This window comes from Coffea arabica, chromosome 2e, assembly GCF_036785885.1.
Source record: "Coffea arabica cultivar ET-39 chromosome 2e, Coffea Arabica ET-39 HiFi, whole genome shotgun sequence".
Taxonomy (NCBI): domain Eukaryota; kingdom Viridiplantae; phylum Streptophyta; class Magnoliopsida; order Gentianales; family Rubiaceae; genus Coffea; species Coffea arabica.
The window spans coordinates 5,554,720-5,580,446 of NC_092313.1; the positions used below are offsets into that span (position 1 = coordinate 5,554,720).

Genomic DNA, 25,727 nt, shown 5'->3' on the forward strand with positions numbered 1-25,727 from the left:
TTCTTGACTCTGAGAGTGGTAGAGCTCCTCCTAGAGTAGTAACACTGGACCAACCCAAGTGAAAAAAAAAAAAAAAAGAAAAGTTCCTTCATCAGAAAAATACAAATTTTTTTTACTAATACCTATAAGTGCTAATACTATAAGTGGAAAAAATAGCACCAGATTCGGGAGGGAGAACAAACATTTACATGTGCCCACATGATCAGTTGGTTTCCGTCGGTTCCACAATACCTGCTTGATTTAATCATGTGAAATTTTAATTACAAGCGTGATTGATTGATTTTTATATATTTTAAGCCATCCATAATCGCATGCGTCTGTAACAAAAATATTAACTATCCGTTATCCAAATTAATCCCTGGATCATAGAAGATACAAAAAACGATTGGAGGCCACTGTAGCTGGTAGCCATCCATATATATTATAATTTGATGATAAACCAAGCTGTCTCAGCATCTTTGTGCTGGTGCAGTTTGCCCCACCTGCTTGCTTGGCATTTCAGAATTTCTAAAACTCATCCCATTTTAGAATGATTTTTCCCATTTTTCCCGTGATGGATGCTTGAAAGCTATTCATTGAATCGTGCCATTATCTTACTCAGTGATCACGGATTTGCTCATTTAATTTAAGACTAGCCACCCGCAAAAGGGAAAAAAAAAAGAGTAATCAGCGTTAAAATGAAAAAATTCTGAAAAGAAGTTATTGGTCTAGATACCTCCAAATACGCACGCTATCGATCCATGATCACAAGAGTGTATGTGAGCAGACGCAGGCAAGCCAACTCAACAGACCGCAGCATAATAATAAAGAAAAAATTTACTGCATAATAAAATCTAGAAAGTTGATGCAGTTAATTGTCGTTAAGAAAGTTGATTAGGTATTGCCGTTGATTCAAACAAGAAAGAGAAAAATATGAATGAAAAGCATGCCCTCTTTGACCGATGCCTTCCGCGTGTAAAGTTCCTACTTCCCAAGTCGCTTGTCCAACTTGATATATGCACAGTCAAAACGTCGAACCATTGCACCTTCCACATATATTAATCGTTCGTCTAGTGGACCAGACATATATTGCCTCTCTGGTCTGGCCTCCCTCCATTTCATTCCTTTCCTTTTCTTTGATTTTTTCCCCCACTTAGACCATCTTTCTCCATTTCTCTTCACAATTCAAACGTACATACTACCACTAGACGACATTAGATTAGATCGGAAACAAGCAATTTTCAAGATTCTTTGGAAGAAATTAAGATATGGGGTTTGCCAAGGACGAGAAATCGAAGCGAGCGTTAAGATGGATTAAAACTTTTTTCTTCCTCATCACTATGCTGCTCTCGCTTCTCGTATTCTCAGCACCAATTCTCGTAGCTGTCGCGGATGCCCTCCTTCCATCGGCGCTGTTGTCAGCTTCTCTGTCTCCATCGTCTCTTTCCCTCCAAACCCTCTCTTCTCATCTAACCAATTACGACTTCCGCTATTCCCTCATCGACATACCCCTCATCTCCCTCATTAGGTCAGCTGTCATTCTATGTAAGTAAAAAAATGAATCCGAGCAACCATTCAATTTCTTCTTTTATTTTCTTTTTGTGCGATAAAGGTTAATTAATGGTTTCTTAAATTGGGTTTCATTCATGAATAATCATATAGGTGTTTACGGTTTATGCGATGGTCCGAAACTATCAGGAGGGCCGTACTTGAGTATTGCCACCGTGTTTTCAGTGTCGTCTCTGCTTTTCGTGTCGTTCAAGGCTTCGTTCGTGTTTGGCAACGCAAGTGTGAATGGAAGTGGATGTGTTCGGGGCATGGAAGTCGCGTTGTTCGCGTGCTCCTTGGCTCTGGCCGTCGGACACATAGTGGCGGCCTACAGAACGAGTTGCAGAGAGCGAAGAAAGCTTATGGTCTACAAAATTGATATTGAAGCTGTAAGTCAATTCCTCCGCCCCTCTCTGCCTTCTTCGCTAACCAGAAAACGGATATTTAGCAAATCACTAGGGACCATTTTGTCAATAAACATGGATATCTTAATTGAGTTAATATTTTCTCTATATTAAAAAAATAAATCTTATATATACTGACTGCATGATACATGAGTAAAATTTGAATTCATATGAATTGTCATTCGTTTAATAGCGATAATGTATAAAAGATTAATTTATATTTAAACTTAGAGATATCCATCGAATCTTGTCTCTCATTTTTTTTAGCCCCACTTTATATTACTATATATATTTCTCTTCCGCGAACATAATGGTATGTTTGGCTAAAAATGCATTAGACAAAACTAAGAAAAATCTGCAACTTGGCTGGGGTCCACCGTGGTGTAACATGGACCAAGTAACGTTTTGTTGAATTAGTGGACGGGATGTCCAAGGGATTGAATTCAAGCCGTCTTCTAGATGGCCAATTTAGAAGAAGAATCGCATGATTTTCAATGCTAAGTCGCTTGCCAATTGCATTATTCATGTCGCCATTTGACTTTGTCCAATTTTGTCTGGTACGAAAACGAGAAAAACATTTCGCTGATAGAGGCTTTTTATATTATATTTTTTAAAAAAATTTAGTGTAACGATTTCATATATATAAAATAAAAAGATAATTATGAAATATATATAAATTTTTTTTTCCATTGGGTCTAAGTGTTATTGAAAATTATTGTTTTGGGTAGAGTAGAGGAGGGTTTTCATCCCAAATGCTTTTCGTTTTATTTCGAGAGAGTTATATAGACATTTTTTCCCTTTTGTGTTTACGAGAATTCCGGCAGATTCGGTTTACACGTTGTGCTTATGCCGGTCTTAGACAACAATTTAAAAAGTTAAACTGTGCGTAGTTGAAACATCGCTGGCTGCACAGGCTCGAAATCTTAATTGCTACGACTTAGGCCTCCACATAAATCCTCCTTTTTGACTTTTTTTCTTTTCGATAAGTGGGGTTTGCTAGGAAATGTAATCAATACAAGCCAATCGGTTGATATATTCCAAGCATATATCATGAACGGGGTCGTTGAGCACAAAGATACAACTAATGGGATTCTTTGTTCTAACGTCCAATTGTAACGTGGCTTTGTTTGACAACTAAAAAAGAGGACAAGAATGATGAGTTCATCCAAAATACACTCATGAACAACAGAAATGGAATCATCACTGGCTTCCTGCATTATCACCTCACTACAAAACTCTCCCTGCTAAAACTAAACATAAAAGAACGGCGATTATTGGTTTTCATTATATTATAATCAGGAAGGAAAAGAAAAAAAAAAAACAAATAGTAGTATTGCTTTAGCATTCTGTCTAACTCTATATATGTATATGTTGTTATTCACATGCATTCAGGTCTCAGCGTGCAAGAATGGATTCCCAAGATACCAAAAGTTACTCCAAATTGAAAGATTGAAATAGTGACAAAGCTGGATTCTGTTCAATGTTACCAGTTTCTTGACCAGTTCAAATTTTCCAGCCAGGTTCAGGTAACCGTTAACATTCATGATGATTTGTAAACAATTAATGTCCATAGGCACACACTCCTGTGTCTGTCTGTCTGGTGGTGTACCTATTTTATAAAATTTCTTGGAGGACCATAGCGCATGTGCATGTGCGGTCACTTGAAATGTGTATGGGTGCCTACTAAGTTCTATCATGTGGAAGATAGTAGTACTTGTATGATAGCTGCTGGCCTAACTGATCATGTGAATCTGCACTATTCTTTTTGGCTTGATTTGCACTTTTATCATTCAACATGGGATTTCATAGCTAGCTCTGAAATTCTGACTCGGGGTTTTGTACTTTGTGCAGGTTATCCGAAGGATATCTGCAATCTGATGGTCCAAGAACTAGCAAAAGAATTCATCCGATCCGATGTACCATATACGTGTATAAAAAGTGTGATTGTAAACTGTAATGGCTCGTGTCGTTCGGTTATTGAATATAGAGGCAAAGGACCTCTCAAAAAAAAAATAAAAATATATATATATATATATATATAGAGAGAGAGAGAGAGAGAGAGGCAAATTAAGGATACAAGACAATTTTGACGTTGTACATGTAGCGTTATCTTCCACGAATTGTTCATAGAGAATCACATATTGCTACTGTCTTCAATAATCAGCTGAAGGATATATATAACGAAGATCCAAATCAATTTGCAGCGTCAACATTTTTATGAAAGGATTTGATGATTATACATCGTCGGAAGGGGGGATGAACTGGTTAGAATATTCCACATCACAAACTGGATGCACAGCAGCCACTCAACTTCTATAAATTAATGAACAATTCATCAGAATACAACTCTAAAACCGATGATTGTTGTTGCCTGGCATGATTCTTGAGGACAGAATGACAGAACCATATATTCCATGAGTTCAGTTGGCCCTTAATCAACCAACCGAACGGACTCCAGGTTGCTGTCTTCCTTATCTATCCATCGCAGCTGGCACCTAGCTTAAAAATCAATAGCCAAAATTTGCTCTGGTGGAATAACTTAGAGAAGTAGACCAAAAAAATATATATATAAAATAAAGAAAGAGTAACTACACAACCTGAGAAAGTTGAAACCAAAATTAAGTAAAAAGCTTCATACCTGCGCGGCGCAATTAAAGAATGGAAAGGGTACAAATTTCGGGTCCAATTTCGAGCGCCCCAACTTAGAGTCTGATATTTTTCCAGTCTACCATATTTGCACAGAATGCAAATAATGAATTTGAAGTGAAACTCAAACCATCCTGAACAAGCGTGAGGCCTTAAAACAAGCAGTTGTCCGGTGGTATTTTGTTAAGTTTGATTTAAAAGTTTATGAATTTATGCGTTTGGCAATTTCGCATGACACCGGACGCTCGGAAGCATATAGTGTAGACGTGTTAATAGCTCTCCGGGGTTTTGGGATTCGGAGATTTGTCGTATGGTATTGATGATCCATAATTGCAAGATTCGTAATAATACTCATTAGTCATTACTCCCTCCGTCGCTGTCGCTGTCGCTGTCGCTTCTCTTCTGGTTTAGTGCTAGTGGCGTGCAGTTTGCAGGGGAATTTCTAAGAATATTGGTAAAATTGAAAATTGTCAGAAAAATGGGGTGTTGTTTGGTGGGGCTTGCCGAAACTGGGGTTGTCACATTTAACGTTTGAGGCTACCAATAATAAAATTACAATTAATTTATATTTATTTTTGGTTGCTTTACACTTCTATAATTTCTCCCCCCTCCCCCCACTTTTTTTTCTCCCAAGCTTTCCCCGCTCATGCTCTGCAGACACCGACACCGACACCGACACCGACATGACAGCTACAGCTAATATGGACAAATTTTGTTAGCCTTATTTCTGATTTCTTGGCGGCATTCAGTTTTTTTTAAATATTTTTCGTGATGCCGCAAACGGCGCAAATTTGGGGCGTCAATTTTTGTCCCCCTGGGCGACTACGCACCGTTGATCACATTGATCAACGGACACAGATTGCGGCCAAAATAATTTTTTTATGTGAAATACAATTTTGGATTGTGGCAAAATTTTTTTTTTTAACTAAAAAAACAATTTTTTTAAAGTAAAACCTCAAACCTCGATTGCGGCTATAGTTTGCCACCGTCCATCCCACCTAATCTACGTTAATCAACGGTTGTGATTACCATGCTTATTATTTCTTTATACGGCCATGCACTAAATTTTTTTTTTTAAACTAACACCGCAATTTGAATTTTCGGCATTAGTTTTTTCACCATCTATCCATCACAAAGTTTTTAGATCTACAAATCAAAGTGTCATGATTTAGTCAAAAAACAATTTGTAGTCAAAGTAGCACTACTCCAATTATTTGTTATATTGCCGACAATAACGACTCATGCTTCGTCTTCATGAACAACCTCAAAGTAGCACTACTCCAATAATTATTTGATTTTAAAATTAGGGTTAAAGGGTTTATGTTTATATTAAGGGTTACACTGTGAGGGTTTGAAAATTAGGGTTTCATATTAGGCAAAATGTTAAACACTAACCCTAATTAAGCCTAATTTATTATTATTTAAGTTTATATACTAATTATTACATTCTATAAATATTGTTCAATGTTGCATTATTTATCATTATTTAAATTAACATTAATATTAAAAAAATTTTAAAATATGACTTAGGCAAATTTTATTAGTAATTTAATGGCTTACTTGATTATCATCTAAATTTATAAAATTAATATTATTCTAATATCATATATTAAATTTTTGACAATTCTACTTTATAATAGAATTTTAGTAATACGATTTAAGAATTTTGATTTTAAAATTAGGTTAAAGGGTTACACTGTAATGTGATGGTTTGAAAATTAGGATTTCAGGTAAAACGTTAAACCTTCAAACCTAATTAAGATTACATTTTACCAGAAAAAAAATACTTCATCGCGATTACCTTTTAACAAAAGTTACGTTTTATTAAAAAGTAAAAAAAAAAAAAATCGCTTGTGAGAGGCGATGCATTAAAAAAACAAACCATTCCAAAAAAAACAAAGCGATCCAAAAATAAATGAAAAGTATAATTATTTTTATTAGAAGCCTCACATCACAGATGCGGCGACCCCTTTTTCCGGTAAACCCCACCAAACAACACCATTTTTCTGACAATTTTCAATTTTAATGATATTCTAAGAAATTCGCTGCAGTTTGCATATACGAGATATTATTTTGAATATTTATTATAGTATTTTTTATGACGTGACATATATAAAATAAAAAAAATTTAAAAAGATAAAAAATTTAATAAAAAATATATTAATGATGCAAGTAAATAATTTTTATATCCAAACAAATATAGTAGTGTTTGGTATTTTGTCCCTTAAATTAATAATCCACCAATTTGCTAGTCTAGTGCTGAATGTTTGTGTACGCTGTACATATTGGTGAGAGAATTGTTTTAACAAACTCATCCATCCATTTCTCTTCTTTTCCTTCCTTTCCTTCGACTTAGAAGGTCCCAAACAGAGGAAAGATTGAACAATTCCCTTCTTTTCTTTCGAAATTCCCCATCCAAACAGCGCGTATATGACGGATAGACCTCCCTCTGGGGGCAAAAAAAAAGGAAAAAAAAAAAAGAACAGTTCAGTACTATCTAGAGTGCGGAAGCAGCACGACGTCGTGGAGCAATTAGCAACAGCGAAACTGGAGCCGAAGTTGTAAGTTTTGTGGGCGGAGGAGAGCATAGTGCAGGACGGACGACACCCAAATTGGCCGCGAACCGAACAGAGAGAGGGAGAGGGACACAATGAGATTCAATTTCAACTTCATAGGGCTAGACGATTCCGGTGACGGCCTTGAATCCCTATCTTCTCCGTCTACTTCAACCCCAAAAGAAGATGTTGAATGGCTTCCGCTCCAACACCACCCTATTTTCACTTCCGCTGCCGATGGCGCTCTTCCTCCCTCCTCCTCAGCCTCCTCTAAAACGCTCACGAATCTCTTGGCATGGGATGGAGCCTCGCGCCTCTACTTTTGGGACTCACAAAAACAGTGTCTCCACCGGATTTCTGTTCAGCTTGGCGAGCCTGATCCTAGTTCTATACTCGCCGCTTCTCCTTCTAAGGTCCCTCCCCTTCCGCTCCCCTCCTTCTTTTCCATGCAATTTTTTCAGCTGAACTGATAGCCTTGATAGTTATGTGCGTCTACTTATTTTTCTCGTTCATACGTTTCACGGGGCGTCCAGGTCCGGCGGCTAGGGTTTACTAGCGGTTCGTCGAGGTGGAAAGAATTGAGATGATAAAAGCGTAATGAGCGGGGAAATTAGAACAGAACACGAACGGAATTGTATTAATTAAATTGTGATGAATTGCTTTTATCATCTAATGAATAGCTTAGGCACTGATTGTACACGTTTAGGAAAGGTTTGGCTGCCTTTCACTAAGACAGCTCTAGCATGCTTTATGAGAAGCTTGTTATATTTCTTCTAAGAGATCTTAAGCACGTCCGTTCCTTTTTAATTTTAATTGTTTCAGCTGTGTCCTTATGCATTCACGCCCTATTGTTTTTCCCTCTGTGGTTTTTTTTTCTAAAAAAATTTATTTTAAAATTTTGGGCATTTTCTGACATGTTACCGCAAGATAACCAGTTCATGCTGTACGAGGACGGAAGAGGAGTCGAGTCAGTTCATGATGCTTTTCTTTTTCCTATTACATTGGGGATTATCTGTTTCTGATATATCACGTACTTTCTTAAGGTATTACAAGCAGATGTGCAGCTTAATTACGAGGTCCAGAAAATTTCCATCAATAGGCATGGATCTGCGATGCTCCTATCAGGTTCAGATCGACTGTGCGTAATGTATCTATATGGAAAGACTTCAGTCAAGGACAATATTGTTATCTGCCGGTATGTCATGAACTTCGAGCTTAAAGCAATTCCTCTTCACTGAAATGTTGTATTTCATGACGGTTGTTTTTTACTTTAGGATTTAGGGTGATTCTTGAATCTGTGCCTGGATTCTGTGGTGACTTTGATGGTGTAATGGATACTTAGTTAAATGGGTAACTGATGATTCAGCGTGATACATGCTTCTGGAATCAGAAATGAGTAGAGTCCAGTCGTCTTTGTTATTAGTATCTGGCTCTCAATTGAATGCCGCTCTAAAATGTTACTCGAATATAGTTTTTTAATCAGCTAGTTATGCATGGTAAAAATTTCTGTCACGTGATAACATTTTTCACTTTACACAGGACTGTAACAATAGGGGCAGAAATATACTTTCACAGAAGGAGTATAATCCGCATGTTGCAAGTTTATTGGCACCCTTCCAGTGATACACATCTGGGAATCCTTTCTTCTGATTCAGTATTTAGGTAACCTTTCTTCATTGACAATTATCTCAGTTGCATGTTCCTATTATAGAATATTTGCATTGGTTAAGAATTTTGATTTTCTATCCCTAGCCAAAGAAGTCCATCTAATATTTTTTGGAAAATGATATGTTTGAATGTTACTTTGATGGGATTCAAGCTCATTTGGGTAGTCAGTTTTTAGGTGTAGTTTAAGAGAAGTATATGTTTAAGGCATGGTAAGCCCTTTCAAACTGGCATAATGGTTTTACAGAGAACCTCATTTATGGTGATTGCTTGTATTGGAGATCTCTGCAAAATTCTGATTCATGCCTGTTACCGTGGCACTATAATCTTGATGAAATCTTAAAATGATCCTTGTTATGTTAAAACGTCTTTCCTTTGGGTTCCCTTTCAAAACTTTGGGGCTGAATTACTGATGTTAGGATTTATTTTTTTTCCTGTTAACTGAAGATGTAGAAAACGAGAGGAGGATGGTTTTGATACAGCTAATTTTTACTAATTTCCTAATTTCAACAATAAAAGGCATAGGCTTTCCCTGGAGTCACTATGCACTTTTTTGAGGAATTAAAGATGCTATTTACTTGAGCTCAGATTATGACATTAATTTTTATATTTTTGGTCTTTTCTTGTTGTGTAAGTCAACAAGCAAACTCATATTACACAAGTGATGGTCTTCAAATATTATGCCATGAATGTCGCACTTTGAGACTCTTTAAAGCTCTTGGATGTATGTATTTTTATAGCTTTCACGTGTTGGAGGCTCACTGAAGATGTGTCATTGCTAAATTTAGTTGACTGGTGGAAAACTAATCTTTCTTACGTACAAAAGATGAAATACACCATTTTACTTTGATTGGTAGAACAAAACTCCGACATCTAACAGTTAATTTCTGAGAACTCGAAGAAGTTTCCTTATATGTAAGATGTCATTCTTGGAATAAAGTGTGTGCAATCCATTGTAGCCAAGTATTTCTCGTCTTTCTCATTTTGAGAGTGACTATCTTTCTCTTCCTTATTTTGCAGAATTTTTAATTTGTCTATGTCTCTTCAGCAACCAGAACAGGAATACTATTTGCAGCCTGTGAAGTTTGGCAGTTCAACTAGAGCTTCGTCAATCTGCCCTGTTGATTTCTCCTTTGGTGGCAATCATTTATGGGACAGATTTAGTGTGAGTTAAATTCAATTTTCCATTATTTATTGCTTACCTTTTTACATCAAAAGATAAGCAAGTGAAATAGTCTAAACCATTCTGCTAAAGCGAGAAAAGTTAGCATAAAACCATTCAGGAAGATTGTTGCACTACCTTTGTTCTTGGATGTGACAAATATTTGGAGTTGAACCATGTTTGCACCTTTGCAAGCATGTTAATTAATAGTCGAGATATGTATGCATCCAACCATCACATAAAATGTTTCTTCTTTGTTTCTAACATTCTTATCACAGTTTCTGATTTTCAAATTTGATTTTTTTTTCTAATGTACAAAATCCTGATTCTTGTTTTATGCTTGAACAAAAATATTTAGATCCTCCAGCTAATTGGTACCATCTATGATTCATGCTCAAGTTCTTTGTGATGTCCAAGATTGTTGCTTCTATCTCTGGCTTTCTTGACGCTCTTTGGACATCATGATCTCTGCTAATCTCTGTCTCAGTAAATGTCCTGTAGTTCTCCCTGCTAATCCCTTTTAGTGATGTTCCAGTACTCTTGTGGCTAGTAATTCAAACTATTTTGTATTACCTTTGTTTCATCTAACTAATTACTTGTTTGTCTCTTGCATATACAATCAAGTGTTGCTAGAGTAGTGATTCTGTTTCTTTATGCATTTGTTACAGCCTTCTCAACCCTTATGGGATATACTTTGAGAGGTTACGTTGGCATATTGATTATTATATTCCATTCTACAGGTTTTCATTTTATTCAGCGATGGATCAGTTTATGTTCTTTGCCCCATTATACCATTTGGAAGGTAATTGCTCATTTATGCTCAACATATCAGTAAATTTAGAGGGAGCCACTAACTACTTCTCTACTGTGTTTGGCTGAACTCTGCATGATGTGTTAGCATCTGAGCCAGGTTCGTCGCTTGCATGCTTGGTTTGTATTATTGTCATGCAGATCAAGAGTAGTAGATTCCTGAATTGCTCATGGAGTTGATGTTTGTTACTTGACGAAATGATCTAACTGTAGAAACACTAATTTCTTGACACAGTGTATCATTGGGATGCTTCTAGTGCTTTTTTTTATAATATACTAAATTGTTTGCAATTGTTTAAGTAGTTCTCTCTGGAATGTAATTGAGTAAATTGATGAGCTGAATTTTAATGATTTTTCCCAGTGTTTACAAGTGGGAGGCGTTGCAGGAAATTTATGTTGATGCCAAAACATTTGGGTTAAATTCTACCAACTCAAAAGCTGTTAGTAATATCAATATGGCAATCTCTTGGTTGGAAGCAATATTTCCTGAATTAAGTCAGCAATCTGCTGAAGGTGGGGATTCGTTTGCTCTTAAAGCTCGGCCTTATGCTTTTATTGACTCGTCCATAGTATTGCAGGTATCTTTTCTACCTGTCAAGCTGTCTTTTTCTCTTGTATTAACCTCTCATCTGCTTATTTATCAGATTTACATAGTTTTGAAAGCTAAGCTTTAACATGTCCTGCATGCTCATCTTCTGTGTGAACTTTCCCCAATTGCTTTTTTTTTTTTTTTAAATCATCAACTCTGATTCAGTGTAGTTATCCTTGCTGTCTTTTACTTGGAATAGACCATAATATTTGGCTTTGTTGCTCGATTAATTCTCGTCCTTTCCCCCAGTTTTCTGCTGCTTATTTAGAATTTAAACTTTTGATGTTCCAAGCTTGCATTGAGTAAGATAATTGCAATTGTTTGAGATGCTTTCAATAAAATGAAGCAGGAAATGCGATGAAATGGAAGAAAATACTTTTTCCCTTTCCTTATCAAGCTTTAAGATTTTTGCACCCCCCCTCCCCCAAAAAAAAAAAAAGAAAGAAAAACCCTAATAAAATGACAGTTTTTGTTGCCTTTACCGATTGCCAGAGGGCTGTCCATAGGTTTCTGCTATAAACTATACTAAATAGAATAAAGAGTGGAGATATCAGGAAAATTTATGTTGGTTAGGACCCACTTAGTTCCACAATCATCTAGGTGGAATGTGAATTGGAACCAATATGTCCACATGTAACTCTCTCATTTGTCCTGGACCAACTACTAAGCTTGCCAAGTAGTTGGTGATGATCGACATAAAATTTCTTGGAGATATCATTCTTTCTGATTACCATCCATTTCATTTATCTTGATGTTCAAGCCAGGAAGTTTTCATGATGAAGTGTTGTAAATTTTGCTAGTTCTGCTGAGCAAATTGAGCTGACAACAATCATGTTTCTAGGGGCCTCTACGTAATTTTTGTCATGGTGAAAAGAAAGATACTCAAGTTCAGGATGCGGAAGGTCAAGGGCGTGCAGTTAGTTTTCTTTATAACTTAGTTAGCAAAGATTCGGTTTTGGTAATTGCTTGGAGTGGTGGACAACTACAAATAGATGCCTTCGCTGATGAGATCCAGCCAGTCTGGAAAGCTGGTAGTCCTCCTCGTCTTTTTGTTGATTCATGTGACCGCATACTTGGTATTGCTATGATTTGTGAGTCAGTTTCAAGTGATCTCTCCTTTCTGGAGCCTGATCCAACCCTTGATCGTGATGTTTGGTTGGGGCATCCACCTCCTTTGTTGAGATTGGCTATTGTTGACTTAGCTTTACCAGGTAAAGGTGGTTCACATATTTCAATGTCTGTTGATCCTCTTATGCCTGAAAGAACATATTGCTTTCATAATGGAGGCATAGATTCTGTTGTCTTGCACTTTCTGCCTTTCTCAAGTGAGTCAGATGGCAAGGATGGGGCAAGGAGAAGTCCATCTGTAAATCCTGTGATCAGTGCCTGCCACGGAGAATCTTCCTCAACACCTTCACTCTGTGGTTTCTTGGCTTTAGCAGATTCATTTGGAGATTCATGGATTGTAGGAGTTACATATTCTCGAGAATGTATTGTGTTAGAGATGGAGACTTGGAATTTGTTGCTTCCCCCAATTGTTGATGAGGAGAAAAACCCTGCTCTTGAGGAAGAAAAACAATATACCAATAGTACAACTATTATTAGCAAGGAACTCCTTAGTGGCCCTAAAGTGGTTCTTCTGCCACCATCATCACCAAATCTACGTTCTGTAACTGCAGACTCAATTGAAGGGCGATCTACTCTTCATCAATACTTCAAACTCTTTCATGAAAATTACATGGAATATGCTTACAAGGTAGCAGCTTATCATGTTGTTTTGCATGTAATGGCCCCATTAGGTTAAACTATAAATTTGGAAGGAAGATTAGGAATATTTTCCTAGGTGTGTGTTTATGTTGTTAAGCCTTTGTTCCTTATTGACTTTGTTCGTTAAGAGATATTTATGTTTCTGATGATAATGCCTGGAATATTGACCTATAAGACTACTATGTCTTCGGAGTTGCTTTAGATGTTGGGTTATCTTATTTCACATCTAAAACCAATAATATTATTGCTCAAATTATGTCACCGATGATCTTCAAAAAGAGCATTTATGATGATCTGCTATATCAGGAAGCAAAGAATCATATTTGCTGTATGGTTTATTGTGCCTTGCAAACATTTAAATTTCCTTTTCTAAATAAGAAATGATATAACAGATTTTAATGTCACCGTTTCTTCTGTAAAAGCAATAGCTTATTGAAAAATGGTATTATTTGGTGTTGCACTGTGAACTTTACAAAGTAGAAGGATAGGCCATACACAGGAAAACTTAAGAAGGTAGACTATTAGTGGTTCATTGTCTTCTTTTGCAAACAATGCAGACATAGTGAAAATTTTCTCCTCTTTATCCCAAGTTGGATTCAGTGAGAATGCTCCCTTGAGCACCCTACTCAGTGTAGAAAGCAACCAAGTGAGAATGCTGATCTTTTCTAGGTTCTACCATGGGCTCTTGGGTGTAATGTTCAAGTTCCCACTACATTCATTTGATTCTAGATTCCTCCAAAATTGGAAACCTGTGTTGAAGATTTTCTGAACGGTGGTTTATGGTATCTTTACACCCACTCACTTCAATATGACTGGTTGTTATTCATAGTCTTCCAAATTTGCTAAGTTTTTCTATTTTTGCTCAGCTATGCTGATATAAAATGATAGTTTATACTAGCTGCCAGAAGAATTTTCACATAGGTGAAGGTTCTGAATTTTCAGAAATGCGTTAACAAGTATAAGCTAGATTCTCAACTGGCTTTTTATTTTTTAAATGAAGAAATGGTGCAAAGTTGATTCTAGGGGATAATGATCATGTCTCAAGGATATGGGGAGTTGGGACTTTTGCCTTTTTAGTCTCCCTTTTGTCTCTGTGGGGTTTTAACTCCTGTTTTCCTCCATTGACATTTTCTAGGTGTACTTTGAACTCCAGCACCATGCACCTCAGCTGAAGAAGATCATTGACAACCAGCATTCTCGTTTACAGAAAGCAGAACGAAAGCTTTTAGAAGTTGAAGAGAAGCAGGAAAAGTTAGAGAGTCGCATTACCAATGCAGTTCAGCATTGCAATGTCCTAGAAGAGCGCCTACTCAAATTGAGAAACCTGCCTGGGATACACAAAAAACCGCTTTCCAAAGCAGAGCGAGATTTTAAAGCAGAACTAGGTAACCTCAGTTAATGCTTTAAAATATCTTTTCCTCCCTAGCTGCCACTTCCTGCCAGAAAACTGATTTTCAGGTGAACAAAGTGTTGTTACTATTCATCTTGGGTTGTCATTATGGTGTAGAATTTGGTCATCATTTATGATATACATCTTTGAAGTGATTATTCCTTTACCATTTCATGGATCAAATTCTTTGTCGATACGTTGTCTTATAGACCAATTAAACAATTTTGCAGACAGATATAATGGCGTGGAATTAGATGCATTGCGGTCATCCATTGAAGCTTTGGATGCAAGGTTGAAAAGATTTGAAAATTCTCAACAGGCCAACCAACATACTCAAGTATCAGGGAAGAGGATGAATTATATGCCAGCAGAGGAAGTATCCAAGCTCAGATCCTCGATTGAAAAGCTTTCACTTGTCAATAATGAGAATACTAAGATGGTTAAACTCATAGAGCCTGCTCTGAGAAACCTTGAAATCAACAGCACTCAATGAGGCATTTGCAGTTCAATTTAGCATCGTTTTGCTGGCTCATTGGTGGTCAAATTGGACAAGTTCAAGCTTGCAATCTACTCAGGAGATGCTGTTTACTGGGTAGCTAGAACCATCTTTTTGCTACTGCTACCCTTGCTTCTGTAAGTGTCAGATATGCAAATTCTTTGATGGTTGCATGCTGGTCCCACCTGTTGCTCTTGCTGTTTACAACTCAAGCTGAAGCTTCGCAGGCGCGCAAATAATTTTGTGACTAGTTGTTCTTTAACAACTGAAATTTGTATGTGACATGACTCATAAGGTTAGAAAAGATTCAGTTAGAGAATTGTATGTGCAGTCTCGTGATATTCTATTGTCAAATGTGGTTCCATTAAAATTTATTGCCCTTTTTAAGGTTCTTTGAGTAATCAATTTGCTAAAAGCTTTACTGCTGTGTTTTTATTTGTTAGTACAGTGGTTTGCAGAACATTTTGAAAAGTACTTTTTGAGCCATTTTCAAGTGAAAATGTATGTTTTCGGCATACAATCTAATTCTCATAATTTGAATCAAATCAACATATGTTTCCAGTGTGTCGTATATGAGTCCAAATTTTTTATTTAAATTCCATATCGCCCCCAATACTTTGAGTAGCACCTTTTTTTCCTCAATTAGCTTTCCATTATATGGTTTACACGAGTTGCATTATTTAATACTATATATGTGAATTGCCAGCTTAAAATCTATTAATATGACTATTTTTTGAATTTTTTTTTTATAGGATCTTACAATCCTACGATTCTACAATTCGATCCTGTGAACCTCAAAATGATCCTAGGTGAGATCCTGATTTTGAAAACTTTGCTTTCAGAAGTTGTATGAAAGTGGTTTCCTATTTCTGCGCCAGTTTTAGGCAGATGAGCAATTTTTGGTCTACGTTATTGTAGTCAAATATGTCCGCACGTTTTTACGAGTGTTCTACAGCTGCCATGAGAAAGTTTGTGTTGCTGGACTCCTCCAAGGATACAGATGGTCTTTCAGTTTTCTTTATGCCTTATTAAGATGCAAAAACCAGAATGTCTCTCTGCCACAACCATTGAACATCAATCTGCTAGAGATGTTCCGCTTTGAAACTTCAGGAATGTTGAGCTTTCAGTTAATGTCCTTTCCTGGGTGTATTTGTTTCATCGGTAATGAAGTTGTGCCTCAGCTACTTCCCTCGTACCTCTTAAGAGTGAAATAAACATTCGAGGAGCAATGATCAGAGCACGACCACTGAGTAAAAAGTTGCACATCTTATGGTACTATTGAAATAAACTCTAAAGAATTCTGTAATTTGACGCACTTACTGAATGGTCCCTTTCTTTTCTTTTTGTTTCTTTTTTGGGCTAAATGGTCTTTGCCATGAACTTTCTGCTTTGACACCTCGGCATATTTGATACCTTCACAAGTCTAAGTTTTGGACTTGAGATTGATAAAAATGACGAGTTCTCACTTGCCAAAATTTTTTGCATCAGCAATTAGCACATTAATCTCCTTGTTCCCAATCTAGGTCCTTCTGTCATTATTGTAGTACTAGTTTTTGATGGGTTTTTTGTTTGCATCATTTGATCCTGAATGTGCTAAACTGTATAATGATATTTTATTAAGTCCCAGTACATACTGCTGACTAAAGCTGGATTCCTAGAATCTGATAGCCATATATTTCTCCCTATTAGGCCTCTATACTTCTTTACACGGCCCGGACACAACTCTACTCTGGACGATGATTGGGCAGCGCTTCTGCGTTCTTGTTGTTGGGAAAAAAACCAGCTTGTCTTGCTCAGCAGGAAGCCAACTGTTGATCAAAGTTTTTATCAACGAGAACAGTTAATTTAGGTGAACTTAAATCTTAGATAATAAATACCAAGTTAGGCGTCGATGAATGAGATAGATACCTGAAACGGGTAACTATGTGGTGAAGGAAAACTGAGAGCTCTACCCTGGCAAGCTCATAACCTGGACAACGCCTTGGTCCTCCACCGAACGGTGTAAATACATTTAGCGGACTTGTTGCTCCAGGAGTGTTGTTATTAATCTAATAAGAGTACAGAGAGAATCTGAACAAATTAAAATGAGTGAGAAAATAATAGTCTGAGAGAATATATGAGAGGCTATCAGGCAAGTACCTGCCATCTCCATGGATTAAAAGAGCGAGCATCTTTAAAATATTCCTGATTCAGATGGACAGCCCTCAGTGAAGCGAAAACCTTCCATCCTTTTGGAATTGTGTAACCTGCTTGGGGAAAGGTTGAATTAAGTATGTGTTTATGCAACAGCTAATCCTGGTAATGTTGTTGATGGGCAGGGAAGAAGTGTAGATCCATGCAGATTCAAGATTCCAGCAGTGAATATCTCATATAGTCAGGTATATAAATTATCTCATCAGCTCTCCATTCGCAGTCCAAATGCTTTATACGGACACTACAAATTATGTACTTGAATTGGCCGCTAATTCTAACCTTTCATATTGACATCTGTTATTGCTCGCCTAAACACCCCACTGATTATGTTAGCTATCCGAAGAGTTTCATTCACTACCTGAAAAGCACATCATACTCCGTTATTTAGAGAAAAAGTAAGATGCAAGTCACTACAGCACTGTTAAAATTTCCCCCCCTCATTCGACAGACTTACACACTGGGTGAAAGGCATTGATTTGTAATCTTCCCACGTCAACGCCTCTTTTTCACCTTTTCTTGCTCTGATCTCATCTTGTTCCTCCTGCCAAAGTCAAAAAACAAAAAAGAAAAAGATAAATCATCAGTTCGAAATCTCAGCGAATCTTTTAATTTCCATCCTGAAGCCTCGTTGCATGGTTGAGTAATTTCACATTACCCTTCTCCAAAGAGGACAAAAACTACTGCATTCATTTTACTAAACCATGTATCCTTTGACAGTATGAACATGTTGGTAATGATGATATATTGTGCCGCAGAGCTTGTCTACGTTCTAGTGGAACATTCATCAAAACCAAAATCACAATCTGAGAATCATCCATCACCAATTGATGAGTCATTGACCCCTTTGTTTTCTCAAAATAGCACCCGGCAAAGCAGATGGTTATTACATTTACTATTACTCTGTTATTATCAATTCATTGGAAACTACTCCATAAAAGGTCCTGTAGAATATTTACCACGTAAATGCAAGGCAGTTGGTTGGTGTTGTATACTATTGAGCGGCCATACGGCAGGTACAGTAGTCTTAGGAATAAAAAAACGGGTGTGTGGCAACTGGTAAACCTCCAGATTACGACAGCAGCAGCAGTACTACTACTACTACTACTAGTATTTTCTTGAAATCAGCACCAAACTTTTCCCGAGGATTCATTTTCTTCCTTCTTGGAGCCCTTTAGTCCAACCCTTTACATAGCGGCCAGCCTAGGTTCTCCCCACATCTCACTGCTGTTTTAGTAAAAAGCTGCATCCTCAAGCATGATCCCCATATCTTTTAGACAAAGAGGTAGAGGAGTAAAGGAAATTACAAATATTGCCCTCCATAGGGACAGCTCACGGACAATAGTTAGGAAAAGTCTGACAAAGAAATACACTACTGTTGCGGAAAAAGTAGGAGCAGTGTTGGGCGTGCAGATCAGATTTTTCTCAGACATCGAGGGATTGCCAGACATCAACTTGATGTTGTCCAGTTCCTTCCTCCTCCTCTCGCTGTAGCAACTGACTAAAATGTCTATAGTCGCTCAGGAAAAGCATTTCGTATTGTTTGACTTTCCGAACACCAACCGTGTGCCCATTCGACTCTGTCCCTCTTACCATTCGACTCACTTTTGGTGGAGAGAATAGCTTTTTTTACTACTATTTGTTAAAAAGTCCTAAAGAACCAATTACTACCAGTCGCTAGGATTTTGTTGGTAGAAGGGGATGGCTATTAGGACTCGTTAAAGAACAATTCCCACAGCACCACGCTTCTTCAGTATGGTACTACCAAATTACTGCTACCATGTCATACTACTAGACTTTATTGCTACCAAAAGTGATACGCATCAATAATGATGACACTAATCAATTGTCCACACCTTTTCAGAACAAAAAAAAACTGTCTACACCTAAATTTTTTTTACTTTTCTTTTGTCCCGAAATTGGAGATTGATTGAATTGCATTTTTTTGAATTTTCTTTTGTAAAAGAATTACTGTAACAACTTGATATAATATATGTGATGTAAAAAGGTGATTAAAAAATATGTTCACAGAAAACGTAACAATTAATTTTACTTTAGCCAAACATGGCCTAAGATAAAAGTTAAAACTACATAAACTTGCCTGCCTCTCTCTCTCTCTCTCTCTCTCTCTCTCTCTCTCTCTCTCTCTCTCTCTCATTGAAGGAATATAAACTTCTCTCACAATACCCATAAGGCATCAAATCCTCTGTCCCGAATTATTCTCTTAATAAGAAGACAAGAATTAGACTGTAGTATTACTATTATATGTTTCTGTTTGTCTGATGCCCAAGAGTCTGGGTTCCCAGAATATTGTCAAAACTCATTCGGCTTAGTGAATCCTAAGCCAGTATTGGGCGGGTTTGTTTGGATTGGGCATTATTTACCCAGTTTTATTTATTTACATCGATGAGTGTGTTTGGATTGTAAGTTATTTGTCCAAATATATTTGCTTACATCATCATTACAATTTTCAATACACCCTTTTATCTTTCCAATTATCTTTTTATCTCACATACATCACATCATAAAAAGTGCTACAGTAAAAATATCCCAAATAATCCCAAATAACTTACAATCCAAACAAATTATTTTCTTACGAAAAATTAAAAAAAGGGCAGAGAAAAGGTCAAACTACAAACACGCCTAACCTTTGATACCTGCTGTCCCGTGGAAGTTCTATTAGGGCGGTAGTGCCAACATAAGGGAAAGTGATGCTTTGTTTTCTATTTATGTCACATACATTTCCATGATGTAAAGCAAGAATGGAGGCTCAAAGATACCAAATTGAAGTTACATCACAGACTCCAAAATCACACATGGGGGCTAAAGCTCTACATTGAAAAGTCAAAACTTCTCTCATCTCTCTGTCTTCTTTTTTTTTTCTTTTTTTCTTTTTTTCTTTTCCGAGTCCTTATTGTTTTTATTTGGATCTAATTTGTCGGCCACTCTCTAAGTATAGATGCCAAATGTGTGTAAGATCGCTTAAACACATGACATAATACACTGTCTATCGCATTAGACAATCAAAGCAAACAAAATTTAGCGCCAACCTAAGTACATCAACAGCAACGTGAGGTACCTATCAACACTGGTACGCCACTCCGTTTTGTGAGGGCTAAGTTTAACCAACCTCCTCTTTGTCAATTACGACTATTTATTAATTACTCTTTTGCCTCTCAGACCCATAGGGAAATCCTTTTAGCCAGGTTATGTAGTACTATGAAAGTTCAATAGCTTGAGACTGATGTGGTGAAAAAGTAATTACCACTGCTGTAAAATCTAGGACAGGCGGAGAAGGTGAAAAACTTCCCAGCAATCCCACTTTTTTTTATTTTCTATTTTCTTGATAATTTTTTAGGGATGATTTGAATTTTAGTTCAAATAAATCACAACAACATGATCCGACAAACAGAAACATTTTTTAAAAAAAAAATTTTAGGAGACAAACTTTTTTCCTGCAATTTTTTATTTTAGCGATGTGATGTTTATAAAATAATAAAAAATAATTAAGTAATGCGTCGTCAAAGAATATCCTAAAAACTTTTTTTGTTTTGTATGAAAATGTACACAACCCAAAGGGACTCAGACTACTATCTCCTCCATTACACGGAATTTCTATAATAGCTCTACGTTGCAACCTCCAAAGATTTGCTTGGATAAGAATTTAGATAAGGTGGGTTGATGATTTTATCCATGAGAGGAAAGACCAACATGCCGGATGGTGATGGGGTCTGGCCCCATTATTATTTGATATGGGTCATTCTATTCTACCATATACTAAAAGAAAAGAAAAATTAAAGGAAACGAAGGTTCATTTTTTTATATCAAAAAGTAATGAAGGGAAAAAGAACTTCTTTTTTTTTTTTTTTTTTTGGGGGTTCCAAAAAAGAAAGGAAGAAAGAAAAAAAAAAAAAAAAAAGAGGAGGAGGACAACAAAGAAGAAGACGGAGAAGTTGAATAAAAGAGTAGAGAAAGTGGATAGATAACTAAAAAACGCACCTTGAGCTGAGACAAAGCAAGAGGCGTCTCGGTTAAGAACTTGACGGCGAGCGTCATGATGGTGGAAGTGGTATCATAGCCGGCCACCAGCAAAGCTAGCAAGAAATCCACAATCTCCTCGTCCGAGAATCCTCCTCCGTTCCCATCTTCGTCCAACAATGCCCCCACCATATCATTCTTTCTCTCTCCTCTCTCACTCTCTTTCCTCCTCTCCCTCACCACCAGGCTCAATGCCTCGGCCACCTTTGTTCGAGCCTGCACATTTCAATTATGAAAGATTCTCAGGAAAAAAAGATTTCCCATGCACCCAAGCTATATTAAAAATGTAAACCCCACCAAGTATCATGATTTTCGAGTTGTATTCGAACAAGAGAGAAAGCTTTACTTGAATGGCTCTGCGATAAGTAGGGGAAAAAATGCGCAAAGGAACTGAGAAGAAGCCCTCTATAACCAGCATATACTCTTTCATGAGGTTCTGAGTCCACTCGCATGGATCAAAACTCATCAGCTGCTTCACCGTCAGATAGAACGTGATCTGCAAATAAACAAAACGCAGCTCCATATATTAGATGTTTCAATAAAGGAGCACAAATAAAATACCACGTTAAAAATAGAAAAAAAAAATATCAAAACTCATTAATCTTCACTGTAACACACTGTTTATACCCCTAGAATAGAAACTTCCAACTACTCGAGTACTGATGAAGCATTAAAAAAGGAAGAAAAAAATAAACAAATGCTCAAAAGGCAAACAGAATAATTACTTCATACGCATGCACATGCTGATTCATGTCCTGAACTCTAAAGCTTCCTTTTTTATTGTTTCTTTTTTTCTAATAAAAATGTATTGTATTCCTCTGCGGCTGGCTGCAAACTTTTGGTGGGATTTTGTAAAACACACACTTAGGAGCCATGAAAATCTGACTCATATTCATTTCTTTTCTCTCCTCTTAAGTTTTACCCTACCACACCACACCAGCGTGAATGATAACAAGCACTCCTCAGGAACTCAGCCCATGAAGTTAAGTGGCTGCTGCTAAAGTACGCCAACCAGCGTTCAATTAATCAGTGATCAACTTCTAAAGTGCGCCTGGCGTGGGGTCTGTCTATTCAGGTGGATAAATTTTTCTTCCTTTGCCGTTCCACAACCGAGTTGACTCGGAATCTTTTTTCCATTCTATTCTATTTTTTTTTTCGGCATCGTATACTTACTTAATAGTACACCAGTATATGATTCTCTTTACCTTCTTGGCTTCGTCCAAGAGAAGCACGCGGCCGGTCCAAGACTCCATGTTGAGCCGGACCAACCGGTCTATGTCCATCAACAAATGATCCTTCATGATGGAAGAATTCGCGAAGCTCATAGTCAAGGAATGCATTCTCTTGTGGAGGCTCCCTCTCATGAGCAGCAGGGAGTGCCTCCCCAGCAAGTTGGATATGGAACCCGGATAACTCGACTCGAAAAGCTTGCCCTCGTTTTGCAGAATGAGCCGGTTCATTTCCGGGTCAGCCGAAAACACGGTCGGCTCGCCGAAAACGTGGGTGGTGAACAGGGAACCGAATTTAGACACTCTATCATCTATAAAGGGTTCCGGGTTTTCAGTCTTATAAGCTGAAATGAGCTGAAGGGTTTCTCCAATGAAGGGTAGGCCGAAGTTTCCAGGCGGGAGGCGGCGCCGACGGCGGGTGAAGTGGGCGGTGGTGGTGCGGAGGAGGAAGAAGGAACCGAAAGAGATGAGGAGGGAAAAGAGAGTGTAGAGGAAGATGTTGGCGGCCATGGGAATTGGAGCTGGTAGCTTATTCAATTCACATAGGTGGGATTCGATTAAATAGCGTGAATCGTGAATATAAAAAGAGAGACAGAGATAGCAGTGACTACTTACTGACTAGCGAGTGTTTGGGGGGTTACTGACTGTTGTTTGGTTTCTTTGGGTTTAAATCTGGAAGCGAAAGAGCTGCGAATTTAAGAGAGAGAGAGAGAGAGAGAGAGAGAGAGAGAGGAGAGAAAATATAGAGATGGGGATGGGGGAGAAGGGGGAAGGGGGACATTAATGGAGGGAGGCAGGCACACGGGTGGGTACTACATCAGATGAGATGGACAATTATTATGAGAGAATTATTATGATTTATGAGAGACGAGAGTATCTGGAAGGAGAGGAAAGGAAATCTAGGAAGGATGGCTTTGATTTTGAAGAGAATTATTATGAGAAATCTAGGGAAGGAAATCTAAGAGAATTATTAGTATGATTTATGGTTTTGATTAATGGAGGGAGGCAGGCACACCTGTTCTCACTAATGCGGCATATTTACTACCGTATTTGGCATTTTGTAATCACTAATTTCCATAATGATGACACTCTCATCCTACTTCGAATTCGTTAGTAAGAACTAAGAACAGGTGTGCATGGATAGGTGATTATTTGAAATTTTTATTTATAATAATTAGTACTTTTTATGATATAATGCATATAAAATGAAAAAATATAAAAATATATATATATATGTAATTAAAAGATATGTTGTAAAATAATATTTATTTTTTTAAAAAAAACTTGTATCCAAACACACTCATTATTGTAGCCCTTCTCATCATTCATACGAAAATATTTTTTTTTAAAAAAATTACGTGCTAATTTTTTGAAGTGAATTTTGGATTTCAACCTAAAAATTGTTAAATATCATAAAGCACTTTACTGCTGCGGTTAAACTCCATCAAACGACCAACATATAATAAATAACAAACTATACTTGTTCATTCTTCAAAAAATTTTACCCTGTCATTTATTTATTTTTTTGGCTCATTAATCAAAAAATAAAATGCCACGACAGATCAAAAGTGTAATGATAACTTCACTTTAACTTCTTTCATTCCATTCCAATAGACAACTTACAGTCCAAGATAGAGTGAAATTAGGCGGTCAAAATCATATTACATTGAGTCCGTTTGGATTGCTAGTATATTCTAGAATTTTTGTAAAAAAATATATATTATAATAATTTAATATACGTGAAATAAAAAATAATTAAAAATTATGTTCACAAAAAAAAAAAAATTTTTTGAAGAAAAAATAGCAATTCAAACGTAAAGATTTTGTTACCATCTATCTCCACAGTCAAATAAATTACTGAACTTTACAAATGCATTTTTATACTTGCTAGTAATTTTGAATCGAGGCATCCGAGACAATGCACCCGTTGCTTTGTCAATATATGCAAAGCTGTGTTCATCTGCATGTGCTGATTCATGAAATTATTAAAAGGACATTCGTAAATTGGCTAGTAATCCACGCTGTTTCTTTGCTTCTTTTTGTTTGTTTTTCAACCGTAGTAGTACCAAAGCGAAAGGTTCGTCGTACAAACTTCAAACAGCAGTTTTAACTTTTAAATCCTGTGGTCGAATTCTAGGCTGTTTCATTTTCATGACACGCCGCTATTAATTAATAACAACGATTTTAGCGGTCTTTTCAGTGTTTGATACATATAGTGTAGTAGTATAACGTTTGTGCGTTCACGCTTTCCGTCGTCCATAACTACTAGTGTTAGTGGTGCCGAATTCGTAACAAAATTATTGCGCTGTCGAAAGACAGAAATTTGAACAGAAAGACATGAATGATTTTGCTCAACCGGGAAAAAAAAAGGACAATAATAGTATTATAAGAACAGTACACGGCAGTATTAATTATTTTGTTCTTTTCCAAAACAACGCTTACAAGCAACGTAATCCCTTCACCACTAGGGTTCTTCTAGGAGTATTTTTTATATAATAAAAAAATAACAGGGATGAACTATATATATATATATATATACATACAGCATGTGACTGAATTTCATATCAATCGTCACAAACAATTGTTCTAGGAATCTTTGATTTGTGGTTGACTTTCACTTAAGCACAAGGTCAACTCGTTTTTTGTCATATTATCAAGGCAAATGATCATTACCCCGGCTTAACAAGACGATAAGAAGCTTCTTTGCATATATATACTGCACTGTGCAAGCGAGCTGAGCTCCCCCCATCGGTAAAGTTGTTTTGTGAATTATGGGTGATAGGAGTACGGTGAAACTTATAGTATATGGTGGATGAAAATGACATTGCCCATGTACATTTATTTCTTAAAATTTATATACTCCCTCCGTCCCACTTTGATAGTCCTGTTTTCCTTTTTCGTCTGTCACAAATTGTAGTCCACTTTCCAATTGAATAATGTAGTTATATTTTAATTTTTCTAAAATGCCCTTATTCAATGTAAGTTGTTGTTACTATAAACCTACCCCATTTAATGAGAGTTGATTCATTTTTTACCATCAATTCAAATTCCCATAAAGTTGTACTCTATTTAATGTGAGGGTATTTTAGAAAAATAATAATCTAAATTTATTTTTCCAATAAAATTAACTACTTTTTCTTAAACTGTGTGAAAAAAGAAATAGGACTATCAAAGTGGGACGGAGGGAGTATATATATATATAAAAAAAAAACAAAATTGGTTTTTTGTGCTGATGCAACATTAAAGCCGTCAATGCAAA

At 36.8% G+C, this 25,727-nt stretch overlaps 3 protein-coding genes across 6 annotated transcripts; 2 read left to right on the plus strand and 1 right to left on the minus strand.

The window, feature by feature from the left end:
- The first annotated feature begins 1,037 nt into the window (after positions 1–1,037).
- On the plus strand, positions 1,038–4,141 carry LOC113730367 (uncharacterized). The gene is made up of 4 exons (XM_027255004.2): positions 1,038–1,524; positions 1,642–1,916; positions 3,324–3,457; positions 3,783–4,141. The coding sequence occupies exons 1-3, from the start codon at positions 1,248–1,250 to the stop codon at positions 3,387–3,389; spliced, it is 618 nt and encodes a 205-aa protein (XP_027110805.1). The 5' UTR covers positions 1,038–1,247; the 3' UTR covers positions 3,390–3,457; positions 3,783–4,141.
- Positions 4,142–6,909: 2,768 nt separating this feature from the next.
- Positions 6,910–18,193, plus strand: LOC113730368 (nuclear pore complex protein NUP88). 4 transcript variants are annotated; one of them, XR_011840122.1, is made up of 12 exons: positions 6,910–7,545; positions 8,176–8,327; positions 8,672–8,794; positions 9,818–9,962; positions 10,700–10,761; positions 11,131–11,347; positions 12,200–13,114; positions 14,261–14,510; positions 14,746–15,306; positions 15,764–15,820; positions 17,330–17,389; positions 17,960–18,193. XR_011840122.1 is itself a non-coding variant. In XM_027255006.2 (9 exons), exons 1-9 carry the CDS (start codon positions 7,228–7,230, stop codon positions 15,006–15,008), a joined length of 2,445 nt encoding a protein of 814 aa, XP_027110807.1. In that variant the 5' UTR covers positions 6,910–7,227; the 3' UTR covers positions 15,009–15,412. The 4 variants fall into 4 exon arrangements, 1 of the variants encoding a protein (XP_027110807.1); XR_003458325.2 differs by lacking the exons at positions 17,330–17,389; positions 17,960–18,193 and adding an exon at positions 15,930–16,351; XR_003458324.2 differs by lacking the exons at positions 17,330–17,389; positions 17,960–18,193 and having other exon boundaries at positions 15,764–16,351.
- On the minus strand, positions 16,603–23,225 carry LOC113730369 (3beta,22alpha-dihydroxysteroid 3-dehydrogenase-like). The gene is made up of 8 exons (XM_027255007.2): positions 22,445–23,225; positions 21,586–21,735; positions 21,201–21,455; positions 17,659–17,745; positions 17,484–17,562; positions 17,151–17,257; positions 16,920–17,059; positions 16,603–16,819 (listed from the first exon to the last, which is right to left on the minus strand). Exons 1-8 carry the CDS (start codon positions 22,976–22,978, stop codon positions 16,705–16,707), a joined length of 1,467 nt encoding a protein of 488 aa, XP_027110808.2. The 5' UTR covers positions 22,979–23,225; the 3' UTR covers positions 16,603–16,704.
- Between the last annotated feature and the right edge of the window lie 2,502 nt (positions 23,226–25,727).

What these genes read in the sequence shown, in the direction of transcription:
- LOC113730368 (XM_027255006.2), top strand. Translation starts at nt 7,228, where the DNA reads ATGAGATTCAATTTCAACTTCATAGGGCTAGACGATTCCGGTGACGGC. An exon ending in TCGCCGCTTCTCCTTCTAAG is followed by an intron (nt 7,546 to 8,175) that starts GTCCCTCCCCTT and finishes TACTTTCTTAAG; the next exon opens with GTATTACAAGCAGATGTGCA. An exon ending in GACAATATTGTTATCTGCCG is followed by an intron (nt 8,328 to 8,671) that starts GTATGTCATGAA and finishes CACTTTACACAG; the next exon opens with GACTGTAACAATAGGGGCAG.
- LOC113730369 (XM_027255007.2), bottom strand. Translation starts at nt 22,978, where the DNA reads ATGGCCGCCAACATCTTCCTCTACACTCTCTTTTCCCTCCTCATCTCT. An exon ending in TCTTGGACGAAGCCAAGAAG is followed by an intron (nt 21,736 to 22,444) that starts GTAAAGAGAATC and finishes GTTTATTTGCAG; the next exon opens with ATCACGTTCTATCTGACGGT. An exon ending in CAATGCCTTTCACCCAGTGT is followed by an intron (nt 17,563 to 17,658) that starts GTAAGTCTGTCG and finishes TGTGCTTTTCAG; the next exon opens with GTAGTGAATGAAACTCTTCG.
- LOC113730367 (XM_027255004.2), top strand. Translation starts at nt 1,248, where the DNA reads ATGGGGTTTGCCAAGGACGAGAAATCGAAGCGAGCGTTAAGATGGATT. An exon ending in TAGGTCAGCTGTCATTCTAT is followed by an intron (nt 1,525 to 1,641) that starts GTAAGTAAAAAA and finishes ATAATCATATAG; the next exon opens with GTGTTTACGGTTTATGCGAT. An exon ending in ACAAAATTGATATTGAAGCT is followed by an intron (nt 1,917 to 3,323) that starts GTAAGTCAATTC and finishes ACATGCATTCAG; the next exon opens with GTCTCAGCGTGCAAGAATGG.